The following is a 13540-nucleotide window of genomic DNA, read 5'->3' as shown; positions in this document are numbered from 1 at the left end:
CGGGATGGTTGGACCTACTTCCAACAGGAGCTCCTAAAGGCACAGGAACTGGCAGTTCCCACATGCCATAAGACAAGCCGGCGGGGAAGACGACCGGCCTGGATGAGCAAGCAGCTCCTGAAGGATTTAAGGGAAAAAAAGAGGGTTTATCGCCTTTGGAAAGGGGGGGAGGCAACTAAGGACATGTTTAAGGATGTTGCTAGATCATGTAGAAGAAAAATTAGAGAGGCAAAAACACAGTTAGAAATTAAACTGGCCGCTTCCGTGAAGGACAACAAAAAGCATTTTTATAAATATATTAATGCTAAAAAGAGGGGCAAGAGGAGCCTCCACTCTTTATTGGACATGGAGGGTAACATTGTAACTAAGGATGAGGAGAAGGCTGAGATTCTAAATACCTTCTTTGCCTCCATTTTCAACAGTAAGGCAGGAGGACTTCAGGATAACTGGCCTCCTGAGCTGGTCGATGGGGTCAAGGAGCAGTGTTGTACTCCTGAAATCCATGTGGAATTAGTTCGAGACTTGTTGAGTCACTTGGATATTCACAAGTCCATGGGACCTGATGGGATTCATCCTAGGGTGCTGAAAGAGCTGGCAGATGAGCTGGCCAAGCCTCTCTCCATCATTTTCCACCAGTCCTGGCTCACTGGAGAGGTCCCAGAAGACTGGAAACTGGCCAATGTGACGCCCATCCACAAGAAGGGACGGACAGAAAAACCTGGGAACTACAGGCCTGTCAGCCTGACTTCAGTGCCAGGGAAAATCATGGAGCAGATTGTCTTGGGGGCAATCACTGCGCACCTGAAGGATTGCCAAGGAATCAGGCCCAGCCAACATGGATTTAGGAAGGGCAGGTCCTGCCTCACCAACCTGATCTCCTTCTATGATCAGGTGACAGCCTGGTGGACGTAGGAAAGGCTGTGGATGTAGTCTACCTGGACTTCAGCAAGGCCTTTGACACTGTCCCCCACAGCAAACTCCTGGCCAAACTGGCAGCCCATGGCTTGGACAGCAGCACTCTGTGCTGGGTTAGGAACTGGCTGGAGGGCAGAGCCCAGAGAGTGGTGGTGAATGGTGCCACATCCAGCTGGCAGCCTGTCACTGGTGGTGTCCCCCAGGGATCAGTGCTGGGCCCCATCCTGTTCAATATCTTTATTGATGTCCTGGATGAGGGGATTGAGTCCATCATCAATAAATTTGCAGATGACACCAAGCTGGGAGCAGGTGTTGATCTGTTAGAAGGTAGAAGGGCTCTGCAGAGGGACCTTGACAGGCTGGACAGATGGGCAGAGTCCAACAGGATGACATTCAACAAATCCAAGTGCCAGGTGCTGCACTTCGGCCACAACAACCCCATGCAGAGCTACAGGCTGGGGTCAGAGTGGCTGGAGAGCAGCCAGGTGGAAAGGGACCTGGGGGTACTGGTTGACAGCAGCTGAACATGAGCCAGCAGTGTGCCCAGGTGCCAATGGCATCCTGGCCTGCATCAGGAATAGTGTGGCCAGCAGGAGCAGGGAGGTCATTGTACCCCTGTACACAGCACTGGTTAGGCCACACCTTGAGTACTGTGTCCAGTTCTGGGCCCCTCAGTTTAGGAAAGATGTTGAATTGCTGGAGCATGTCCAGAGAAGGGCAACGAGGCTGGGGAGAGGCCTTGAGCACAAGCCCTATGAGGAGAGGCTGAGGGAGCTGGGACTGTTTAGCCTGGAGAAGAGGAGGCTCAGGGGAGACCTCATTGCCGTCTACAACTACCTGAAGGGAGGTTGTAGCCAGGAGGGGGTTGGTCTCTTCTCCCAGGCAACCAGCACCAGAACAAGAGGACACAGTCTCAAGCTGCGCCAGGGGAGGTTTAGGCTGGAGGTGAGGAGAAAGTTCTTCACAGAGAGAGTGGTTGGCCATTGGAATGTGCTGCTCAGGGAGGTGGTGGAGTCACCATCCCTGGAGGTGTTCAAGAGGGGATTGGACGTGGCACTTGGTGCCATGGTTTAGATAGTCATGAGGTTTAGTGTGACAGGTTGGACTCGATGATCTTTGAGGTCTCTTCCAGCCTTTTTGATTCTGTACACAAATTCTATACACAAAAAGCTGAATCATAGAATCATAGAATTGTTAGCGTTGGAAAGGACTTCAAGGATCAGCCAGTTCCAACCCCCTGCCATGGGCAGGGACACCTCACACTACAGCAGGTTGCTCACAGCCACATCTAGCCTGGCTGCAAAAACCTCCAGGGATGAGGCTTCCACCACCTCCCTGGGCAACCTCTGCCAGTGTCTCACCACCCTCATGGGGAAGAACTTCTTGCTAACATCCAATCTGAATTTCCCCACTTCTAGTTTTGTTCCATTCCCCCCAGTCGTATCAGTCCCTGACACCCTAAAATGTCCCTCCCCAGCTTTCTTGTAGCCCTCTTCAGATACTGGGAGGCCACAAGAAGGTCTTCTGGGAGCCCTGTCTTCTCCAGACTGAACAACCTCAACTCTCTCAAGTCTTCACATAGCAGAGCAGCTCCAGCCCTCTGCTCATTCTCATGGCCCTTCTCTGGACACCTTCCAGCACCTCCAGATCCTTCCTGGAACAAAGGCTCCACAACTGGACACAGAGCTCCAGGTGGGGTCTCAGCAGAGTGGAGCAGAGGGGGAGAATCACCTTCCTGGCCCTGCTGGCCACACTTCTCTTGCTGCAACCCAGGATGCTTTTTCCTTCACACTCATCACTTTGATGAGCCTCACAATTTTTTACCTATTTGAGAACTAGTTGAAAACACTGCAGATGTTTAACACCCTGAAGAATAAAAAAGAAATCACTGCAGCTCTTACTCCAGATTCCATGAGCTGTGTCATCTTTCCACATTATTAACAGATAGATTTGGTTATGTGCAAAGGTCTGTCAGTGTTCAGTACCCTGGAATTGCATCAGATTATTCAAAAAGCAGTGACACATTTGCAAAGAAAAGGTCCCACAGTCACAAGAGCCAACAAACACAGGAGGGAGACACCCTTAGGCACCCCAGTTTTAACTGAGGTCAAGGCAACAGGGCTTGCAAAGGAGGTTTGGTGACAGCTTGGGTGTTCCGAACATTCTTTGGCTTCTCTGATCCTGTCTTCAGCAACCTGCTACCTGGCTTTAAATTGTTGCTAAGGCAGCTCCTCATTGGTTTCAGCAGCTGAGCAAGTCCCCTAACTCTAACAAGAAAAAACAAAGCAGCAAAACCCAAGTGCAGCCAAGACCATGGAGGGTCTTATCGCTGCCTATAGTCACTGAGCAACAGATCCACAAACACACAAACCTAAAAAAGGGAAAATTGTAGTCTGTTGGAAACTATACTGTAAACATGAGATAGTCAGGTAACCAAATGACAAACTATCATCTGACAGCCTTGAGAACCTCTCCCTGTGAACTGCTTCTAAGCCAACTTGTAATAAATACCACATGCAGCTAAATTTAAATTTAAAAAAAAATAACCCTAAGCCAAGTCAAATAGTAACTAACATTCAAATTTAACCATATAAAGGCTACATTTAAATCCAAAACGACAATTAAAAAAGATGATATTACTGTGAGCACTGTCAAATGCTTTGATTAATAGTACACTGTGGAAATAAGTGAAAGAACACTTTACCTTGTATCTCATTTTGGGGCACGAATGGATGTAGAAACCCATATAATAAAAACACAGCTCAGGAGCTTTCTCATGAAGTTGCCTAGTAAAAGCAACTTCCCTGTGAAAAGGAAAGACAAATTGCTTTTGAATACAATCCTTACATTCATTTTACCCCTTCACATTTTACAGTTACCTGGGCTCTTAACTTATTTAAATCACTAGAATTCTATCAAAAAATGAAGATAATAAACTCAAAATTCGGGCTTAAAAAGACCCCAAAGACAATAACATGAAAAATTAAAGCTTAATAAAAAGAAATGCAGAACACCAAGTCAGACTTAAAAATACTTTCATTTTGCACTTTGTCCTGACTTCAAACACAAACAGAAGTGAGCAAGAGTCTCTAACAGATTTCTTGTTAATATTCCTGCTCACTGGAATGCTACAGAAACCTGGCCCAGCCATGGCACACAGACACAGGAACATGGCTCAGGGAAAGATCAGAGTACTTTTAAAAAACAAGCTTCAAGGATCAGCCTCTTTGTTGTTCTATGATTTGCATTCTAGCAAATTTCCATTCTAGACTGTAAAAACATCCATCTGTAGTCAACAAAAGGCACTTTGCACCTAATTCCATAGCTGACTCTATGATTTTTCTCATTTATTCTGAAAGAGAAGTGTCAATGTAGTCTAAATTAAGTCTGGCAGTAATATAATGCCCAAGTTTCAGCCAGGGTTTCCACTGCAAGGCTCATTTTTACACCTCTTGCAACCTTGCTGTTCAGCTCTGTAACAATTTGATAAAACATAGATGCTGGTTCTCATTTGCAGTGCTGACAGGATAAGAAGATTTCTGCACATGCATATAGGAAGCACATACAACACTGGGGTTGTTTTATCACTTAATACTTTTAGTAATAAGATGTTTGAATGTGCTGAAACCCAAACATTTCAGTTGCATGTAGTTTGCTGAGGCCATCACCAGTGTGTTAGAAATCTGTATCTATAAAGAATCATTCAAAGAGGATGTCTGGAAAGAAACTACTCCATAATTTAAAATACAGGGAAATGGAACAAATTCCAGAAGTGAGATTCACATGTTACCAAAAACATAGAATCATAGAATTGTCAGTGTTGGAAGGGACCTCAAGGATCATCAAATATAATGATCAAACATGCAAATATGAGCTTCATATACATCATCTCTGAGACGTGGCATGAAGTTAAATAACTTTACCATTGCATGCAGATTATCCTGCACATGATTAAAATACCTTAAAAACCTGGAACACTACAAGGAGGAAAAAAAACCCCAAAGCACTATTATCTTTGCATTTCAAAAATCTCTTATTTAAACACCCTTTCCAATTGGGCTAGACTCCTTGATGGGACAAAACAAAAACTCAAAGTGAACAGAAAGTGAAATAAATAAACCATAATGTAATGAGGTAAAAAACGGGCTCCAGCAGCAAGCCTCACCATGGGCAAGAGCGTGCATGTGCTAGCAAAGCTAGCTTGCTTAGAACAAAAGCCAGTGTCCTAACCTGTACTACACTGAAATGTCCCAGGTAAGGATCCTCAACACAAGTTCTTGCCCTATCTTTCATTGACCTATTCAGCCAACCCCACTCTAGGCAAGGTTTTATTTGAGGGGTGCCAAAATATCCTTCTCCTCCTGCTTTTCAGGACAGTGTGCTGTGATATGACCCAACAGAATCCTCCAACTCCATCTGTTTACACCAGGAGCACAGCACTGAGCAGTCACTCTATGGCACAACACACAGCCACCTGCTTTCTCTCCAGCCAAATTTTTCTTGTGATGCTTCTTTGTTAGAATTCAAAACAAGAGGACACAGCCTCAAGCTGTGCAGGGGGAAGTTTAGGCTTGATCTTAGAAAGAAGTTCTTCACAGACAGAGAGATTGCCCTTTGGGATGGGCTGCCCAGGGAGGTCAATATCCCTGGAAGTGTTTAAGAAAAGCCTGAATGAGACACTTGGTGCCATGGTCTGGTTGTTTAGATAGGACTGGGTGATCAGTTGGACTTGATGATCTTGGAGGTCTCTTCCAGCCTGGCTGATTCGGTGACTCTGTAATTGTTTCCTGTGGAAAAGGGACTGCAGACTTGCAATTACCTTTCAGCAAAGCTTTCAGTTATGAGACATTAGCTCAAAAGAGTTGCAATGGCTGGGCAAGAGCAGGCAGCTGGTGACTTGTACTCATTGCATCAATACAAAACTCACACTTTGTATTTCAGTGCTACATAATCCAATCCCAAAATCAACTCAGCTATTTGTCCTCCTCTCAAACAGAGGTTATGAATCCTGTGCCTGCCTGCTATCCATGAGTTGAGGCTGTAGTGGGAAGGTTTAATGTTTCCCTGCAAGCAAGAATGAGAATCACTCAACAGTTCTTGAGCAATTTTTCACTTGGATAGTACTTGGATCCTTCACAAGTAGCTGCTTCTCCCCTCAGTCTTCACTTACATGCCTACATATTTCACGTGATCTTCAAATCCCATCCTTTCTACAATTCAGCAGCAAAAATTCTCCAAGTAGCATAAAGTGGAAGTGACAGCACTGCAATGCAGTTTAGCCTCCTCAGTAAAATTGGCAACAGCTTTGAAGGTATCAGATTCCTTTGCAACTTCCTAAAGCCCTCCTACTTCTCAAGGTTTTTATTTTTTTTCCTATTTTTGAACGAAGAAGGTTGGCTCCCTCTAAGACTGTTAGGAACTCATTTTTCTTGCCTTGAGTGCTGCAGAATTTATAAGCTGTTTTTTTCACTAGTGGAGCCACACACACGGGTTGTACCTACCAAGTTTGATATTTATTGTGGAGAAAATTCTAAATCATTTCAAGAATTCAGAAGTATGGATTGTGTCAATTGCACACAATAATGCCATCCATACAAATACTAACAAACACCTCTGAGAAGGACCCAGTGTTTTAAGCTACATGCTCATCTTGCATGGAAAAAAAATAATCAGCCTAATCTGAAGTATCTAGCATATGAAATACAATGTCTACAAATCTAGACCAGTAATAGACAGAAAAAAGAATCAATTCTAAAATCACAGACGTTGCAACTTTTTTTCCTACATTTTAAAATTCTGATTAATTTTATAAGGTTGTGTCCTGCTTTAAGCCAGAACAGAACTAATTCTCTTCAATGATTTGAAGATGATTCAGATTGGATGTTAGGAAGAACTTCTTCCCCATGAAGGTGGTGAGACACTGGCACAGGTTGCCCAGGGAGGTGGTGGAAGCCTCATCCCTGGAGGTTTTTGCAGCCAGGCTGGATGTGGCTGTGAGCAACCTGCTGTAGTGTGAGGTGTCCCTGCCCATGGCAGGGGGGTTGGAACTGGCTGATCCTTGAGGTCCCTTCCAACCCTAACAATTCTATGATCTGATCTCCCTTTCTCTGCCCTTTGGTTAATAGAGAGCGTCTGTCACTTGCTTAGTGGCCAGCCCAGCCCTAACCCTTGATAAATCACCAGCTTCACTGAATGCATCAGAAGAATGATAACTCAGACTCTGTTTTAGACAGAGACCTCTGGAGATGCCACAGCAAGAGTTACATTAATCACAGAATACTTCATGTAAACAGAGAAGCAAGAAAGCTAAGGAACAAATGGACATGCCCAAGTATTTGCACTCTTTTTGTTCTCCTTATAATGGTAATGGAATCATAAAATGGCTTATGGAAGAACAGTAACTGGCAATTTAGCATACAATTCTCATTCAGAGTGAAAAGCACTACTCACTGTCCCTACTGTTCTGCAAGACCAGGCTGATAGTTAATTTAAGGCTTTAAAATTCATAGGATTACTCTCCCAGTCAGCCTTTCTAAAGACAATGAGATTAACATGACTGAAAAATACACTTAGTGCTAGTACAGCAGGAGACTACTAATTCAGAAGACAACAGGGTTTAGGTACTCTGTTATTTATGATCTCCATCTGCTCAAAACTATAAAAGTGATTAATTTCATTTGGTGACTGGGCTAAGGAAGAGGTCAGGGGAGAAATTATTTCTATTCGAAAGAAAAAAAGGGAGGGGGGCACTTTTCCTGCTGAAAGCAAGCAATACTAAATTACTTTGAGGGGCAATAAAAAGTAGGTATTTTGTTTCTGAGTGGTTTTGGGATCTTTGAAAGCATTTAGCTAGCTAGAAAGATACATTCCTAGTCAAGGGTGGCAATTAAAAATTTACCTGCAATGCAAGCAGCTGTAGAGAACTCACAAAAAGAAAAACCACACCACAAACACTTTGCTAGAGATAATGTTACCAGTGTAAGTTTAGACTGGAAATAAAAGCTTAAGCTTAAAAACAAATAGTGAGAATTGATATTGGGTCTAAGCAGGTAGTAAAAACATCCTCTTACCGTAGTGCGGAGTAGACTCCCAAAGACAAGAAAGAGTAGTCTGGATCATAGTACAGATAGACAGAGGACACACAGTAGGGCAGGATATCAATCACACCAACAGCAATTATCTTCCCATCCAGCCAGTACTGCTGGTGGAAAGAACCATAGCCACATTCTGGTCCATCTGGTGCATTCTCTGCCTAAGTGAAAACAAAAGAGGGATGTAATGGTCTGCCAGGTAGGCTTTCAGCATACAAACTAGGTGAGAAATCATTTTTAACACAAAGGTAAATACCCTGAGAAATTACTCCTGCTCTCCATGATGAGTAAATACTGTGAGAAGTTACTCCTGCTCTCCATGACTAGAGAAAGGAAAAAAAAAAAACATTTGAGAAGCAGGGCAAACAACAGTAGTTCATGGTATCATTTTTGACCTGCACTCTCCTCATAATCCACAAACTCTATGCATCACACATCCCAAACACAGCCTCTGCCATCTGGCACTTATAGCACCGGCATGATAAAAGAACATGATTCATCAAGTTATTAACACATTACTACATTCAAACACATCCTGCAGTACCCTTTAAATTTGACTGACTTACTCTTCAACAAGAGATGAAGCCCAAAGAAAGGTTAAACACAGACATTTCCCTCTCCAGCACTTCCCTGAGCTGGCTGTGGCTATCTCTTTCCTCCAACACTTTGTGTCACAGTAGGAACCTTGCTATTTCTCTCCCCCAAGCCCCCCAGGTATTGGAAGCCATAGAAATTCATTCTCAAAGCAGCCATGAAAACTCATAGAATGGCTGAGGCTGGAAGAGACCTCAAAGATCACCTAATCCAACCTCCCTGTCACAGGCAGGGACACCCTTCAAAAACTGCTTGTGAAGACCATTTGTAAAAAGAAATGAACAGTTTGCCCTGTGTGAGGTTTACTCTTTATAAAGTTTACTCTTTATGACCAACAAAACATCTTTTATCTAAGAACCTGAAACTGTGCTGTAACAAAATCTGTGGAGCTTCCCTCTCCATCAACCCACATCAGAATATCTTCTGCAAAAACACTATTGTTGTGTGCTGTGGTTTTGGATGTGCAGTCAGGTCTGTCTCCAGACAGGGAAAAGGACCCAGAGCCAGAAAGTGATGCTTCAAATAAAGAAGAAAATTGTCTCCTAATTTCAAGTGTATTACACAAGCAATTTTGGCATGCCATGTTTTCTCCCACGTCAAACTTTACTTTAATCCTGAATTCCACTGCACTCAACTTAATTATCCATCTAGTCCTGTTTTGCTCTGCACTGCCAGAGCTTCAGAAAGCTGCTTCTCACTCAATAAATCTGACAATGTTGCCTACTCTCACCAACTGTTTTGCATCACAAGGACAGGAGGTGGGTTTAATCAAGTATTTTGATACAGTAGCGTAGACTGAAGAGATGATGGGCAGGAGAAGTCATTATAATTGGTACCACATGTGTCAAAAGACATCAGTCACAGGAAGAATTATTTCAACTGACTTACCCAACCAGTAAGCCCCAAAATCAAGGGCATGCAATAAAACATTTGCATTTTTGTACAGTTAGAAAGCATAAACCTGGCTATGGAGCCACAGATATTGTAAAAGTGGAACAACCAGACATTTGAGAGCAAAATCTGCAGTACACAAGGCTATTAGACTTGGATACTAAGATGTTAAACTGGGCTTGTTCTCATTCAGGTAAAGGTTACTGATTCAACACTTACTTAGGGTTTCATACAATAGCCTCAGCTTTTCAACAGAGCCAAATGAAATCCCATGGTCAGTAGTAAAACTTTCAAGCTTAGACCCAGCCAAGCAAGAGATTTCATCTAACTTTACCTCAGCACAGGTTAAGTTGTCTTCTCAGCTACAAGGGTGCAGCCAGTGACAGAAAAAAAAAAAAAAATGAACTATCTGCAAGCCAAGGAGGGATTGATTGGTAACAGAATGCAGACTGGCTTAAGTAGGTTTCAGTTAAACCAGATTTGCTTTCTCTGTCAAAACTTCATCATACAGGATTTAATGAATGTTAAAAGAGACAGTCTAAACCAACATGGAAAAGATTTTCACTCAAAGCAAAATCTTCTGAAGTTAAATGAATGCTGTGGCTGTGTGTGACACACCAGACCTCTGCAAAATGAAGCATTACCATCAGTTAGGAACATCTAGTGAAGTATGAACTGCAGTTTTTTCACTAATGCAATTACAGGGAAATGCCCTGAACATAAGAGGTTGTGTTCTGTACCAAACATAACCAGCATGGTGCTGATGTCAGGCAAACTGTCCAGGGATCTCCGTGACATTAAGCAAACCACAATTTTTTTTAAAGTAACATTTTCCTTCTCCTTAGAAAAACTTTTCACACAATGGAATCCTTTGTGATGCTTCTAAGTATTGTGCTTCCTCCACTCTCTCAAGAAATACTTGGCTCCCATGATTTCATAGACTCATAGAATGGTCTGGGTTGGAAGGGACCTCTGAAGGTCCAACCCCCTCTGCAGTCAGCAGGGACATCCTCAACTAGATCAGGTTGCCCAGAGCCCTCTCCAGCCTCACCTTGAATATCTCCAGGGAAGGAGCCTCAACCACCTCCCCGGGAAACCTGTTCCAGTGTTACCCTCACGGTGCAGAACTTGTTCCTACATCCAATCTAAATCTGCTCTGCTCTAGTTTGAAGCCACTGCCCCTTGTCCTGTCCCTGCAGGTCTTTGCAAACAGTCTCTCTCCATTCTTCTTGTATCCCCTTCAGGCACTGGCAGGCTGCTCTTAGGTCTCCCTGGATCCTCCTCCTCTTCAGACTGAACACCCCCAGCTCCCTCAGCCTGTCCTTGTTAGCAGAGGTGCTCCAACCCCCTGAGCATTTCCCTGGCCCTCCTCTGGACCCTCTCCATCAGGTCCATATCCTTCCTTGAGGGCTCCAGACATGAGCAGGCAGTGTGAGCATGCAGCCCAGGCTGCCATTGGCCTTCTGGGCTGCAAGCTCACACTGCCTGCTCATGTCCAGCTTCTCATCCATCCTCAAGTCCTTTTCCTCAGGCCTGCTTTCCATCACCTCCTCCCCCAGTCTGTATTGATAGTCAGGATTGTTCCAGCCCAGGTGCAGAACCCTGCACTTCTTCTTGTTGAACCTCATGCTGCACCCTGGCAATTTGATGCTAAACTGGTCTAGAATAGGAAAGGTTTTCCTGAAGCATGTTGCATGATTTCACACTCCTGACATGTCCACCTGGCACCATTATTGTCAAAGGTGATGTAAAGGTGACATCAGGTGAGCAAACCCCACCAGAAAGGACTTACCTTGCCCATCCAAAATTACACCCTCAGCCCTGGAATCAATCCAGATGGATCCACTTAATTCCAATGAACAACTGACATTAATGAATTATTATATTCTGAATTTATAGACACAGCCACAAAAATAAGAGGTAAATCCAGTTTCCTGGATTTGGCTCTTATTTTTGTGGTTGTTTCCATATAATGAAAACAATTTTCTCTCCAATGTTCAGACTACATAATGGAGAGAAAAACACAATCTATTCCATCACATGTTAATTCTACCTCTGTCTTCACATTCTGCTGCCTAATGACTCCATGAACACATTTGACTGCTCATATTTTATAAGGCATTATTAAAATGTAAATATTTAATAGCAGCTGGTATGACACATTGCCCCAATTAGCACACCCCAGTGTAATAAAGTGCATCTAACTGAACTTCAGTGATGGTGAGAGCACTCAGTTTTCTTCAAAGCACATTCTCTTGACTTTTAAGAGATGTTTTACTATGATTACTACAGTGATGATGGAAATTCTCCTTGCTAAGCCACATGCCAGACCAGTGTGCCACTGGAGAAGGCACTGCAACACCCAGTTAGCCAAACTGGCTCCTCACTAACTGCATCATTCTTTTTCTCTGGATGGTTTCATGAAATTTCGTATTTTGAACTTCTCCATTTTACCCTCTGCTGTGGATAGTGGGAGGAGAAAGGTATGAAATACATCTTGTATAAAGAAGGAGAAAAATAAAAGCCAGGAAACCCTTGACTTCTACGCTCCAGTGGAAATGATTTGCCGAATCAGTGAGGTGATGCATTCCAGCAGTTCCCTTCCCAAAGACACACACACAGAGCCTACCAGATGGTAGATCTCTATCTCTTGGTTAGCAACACACTTCCTTTTCAGTACTATGTCCTCCTTTCACTAGGGATTAGAGGAGATGCTGTGAAGGCAGCCTCCAAATCCCAGCTCTGTCAGCAGAGAGGCTGCACTGTTTCCACCTTTAAAAAGACAGAAATGGATCCTCACAGACAAAAAAAGGCCAACAGCATCCTGGCTGCAGAGGGTGAGCCCTCCTCTCCACTCTGCACTGGTGAGGCTGCATCTGCAGTACCCTGGGTTCCCAGTACAAGCAGCACAGAGTCACTGAGGCAAGTTTGTAACCATCATGAAGCTCATAGAACAGTTTGGATTGGAAGGGCCCTTAAAGATCATCCAGTTCCAACCCCCCTGCCATGGCTAGGGACACCTTCCACCAGACAAGGTTGCTCAAAGCCCCATCCAACCTGGCCTTGGACACTTCTGGGCTTAGAGCCTGCACAACTTCTCCTGGCAACCTGTTCCAGTGTCTCATCACCCCCCCCAGTAATGAATTTCTTCCTAATATCCAGTCTAAATCTTTCTTCTTTCAGTTTGAAACTGTTACCCCTCACCCTACCACTACACTCCCTGATAAAGAATCCCTCCCCAGCTTTCTTATAGGCCCCCTTTAAGTATTGAAATGCAGCAACAAGGTCTCCCCAGAGCCTTCTCTTCTCCAGGCTGAACAACCTCAATTCTCTCAGCCTGTCTTCACAGCAGAGGTGCTCCAGCCTGCTTTGTAACCTTCTCTGGACCCACTCCAACAGGTCCATGTCTTTCATATGTTGGTGGCCCCACAGCTGAACACACTTGAGGCAGCTGGCCAGAGAGCCTGCTGAGTTTCCATCTATGGTCTTGGACAACCTGCTGTAGTGACCCTGCTTAAAGCAGAGGGGATGGACTGGGTGATCTCAGGATAACCCTTCCAACCCAAACACTTCATGCTTCCATTAATCAATTCATGTAGGACACTGTCTACAGAGGCAACTGCTGTACCTTACTGGGAGAGTGCAGTATTTGAGCTATTCTGTTCCATCAGGCCAGTGATAGCAAACATGCAGTGCTAAAAAATGAGTGAAGCTGTGAAGGTACCAGAGACTTCAGCAGCAAAAGAGCTGGAGAATCACCATGTACACTGGTGTCTATGCCACTACAAGGATTAAAAAAAATGCAATTTACCAAGAAAATAAGAAATAAAGTGAGAATAAATGACCATTTACATAATGGGAAGCAGCTCACTTCCCACCACACTGGATCTATTCTGCTCTCCACACTGCTAGGTGAAGCACTGAAGACTGAACAATGCTGCAGCAAACTGAGCTAATGATTTAAAAGTATTGAGGGTGGTTAAAGAAGAGCTGAGTGTAAACATCCACATAAAGATTCATTATACCAAATGATTAGAAAGGCAGAGGAA

At 43.9% G+C, this 13540-nt stretch overlaps 1 protein-coding gene across 2 annotated transcripts in view; it reads right to left on the bottom strand.

The window, feature by feature from the left end:
- The window catches only part of ATE1 (arginyltransferase 1), an 85564-nt gene that overhangs the window by 48467 nt on the left and 23557 nt on the right, over positions 1–13540 (bottom strand). For both annotated transcript variants that reach the window (XM_054382185.1, XM_054382186.1), the window contains exons 9-10: positions 7986–8167; positions 3620–3719 (exon numbers count right to left, since the gene is read on the bottom strand). In XM_054382185.1, coding sequence (XP_054238160.1) covers positions 3620–3719; positions 7986–8167 — 282 coding nt within the window. The remainder of the gene's footprint in view (positions 1–3619; positions 3720–7985; positions 8168–13540) is intronic.

The sequence above is a fragment of the Indicator indicator genome, chromosome 7 (genome assembly GCF_027791375.1).
Source record: "Indicator indicator isolate 239-I01 chromosome 7, UM_Iind_1.1, whole genome shotgun sequence".
Taxonomy (NCBI): domain Eukaryota; kingdom Metazoa; phylum Chordata; class Aves; order Piciformes; family Indicatoridae; genus Indicator; species Indicator indicator.
Note: the sequence above shows the minus strand (reverse complement) of the source record. Positions and strands in the feature narration are given on the sequence as shown.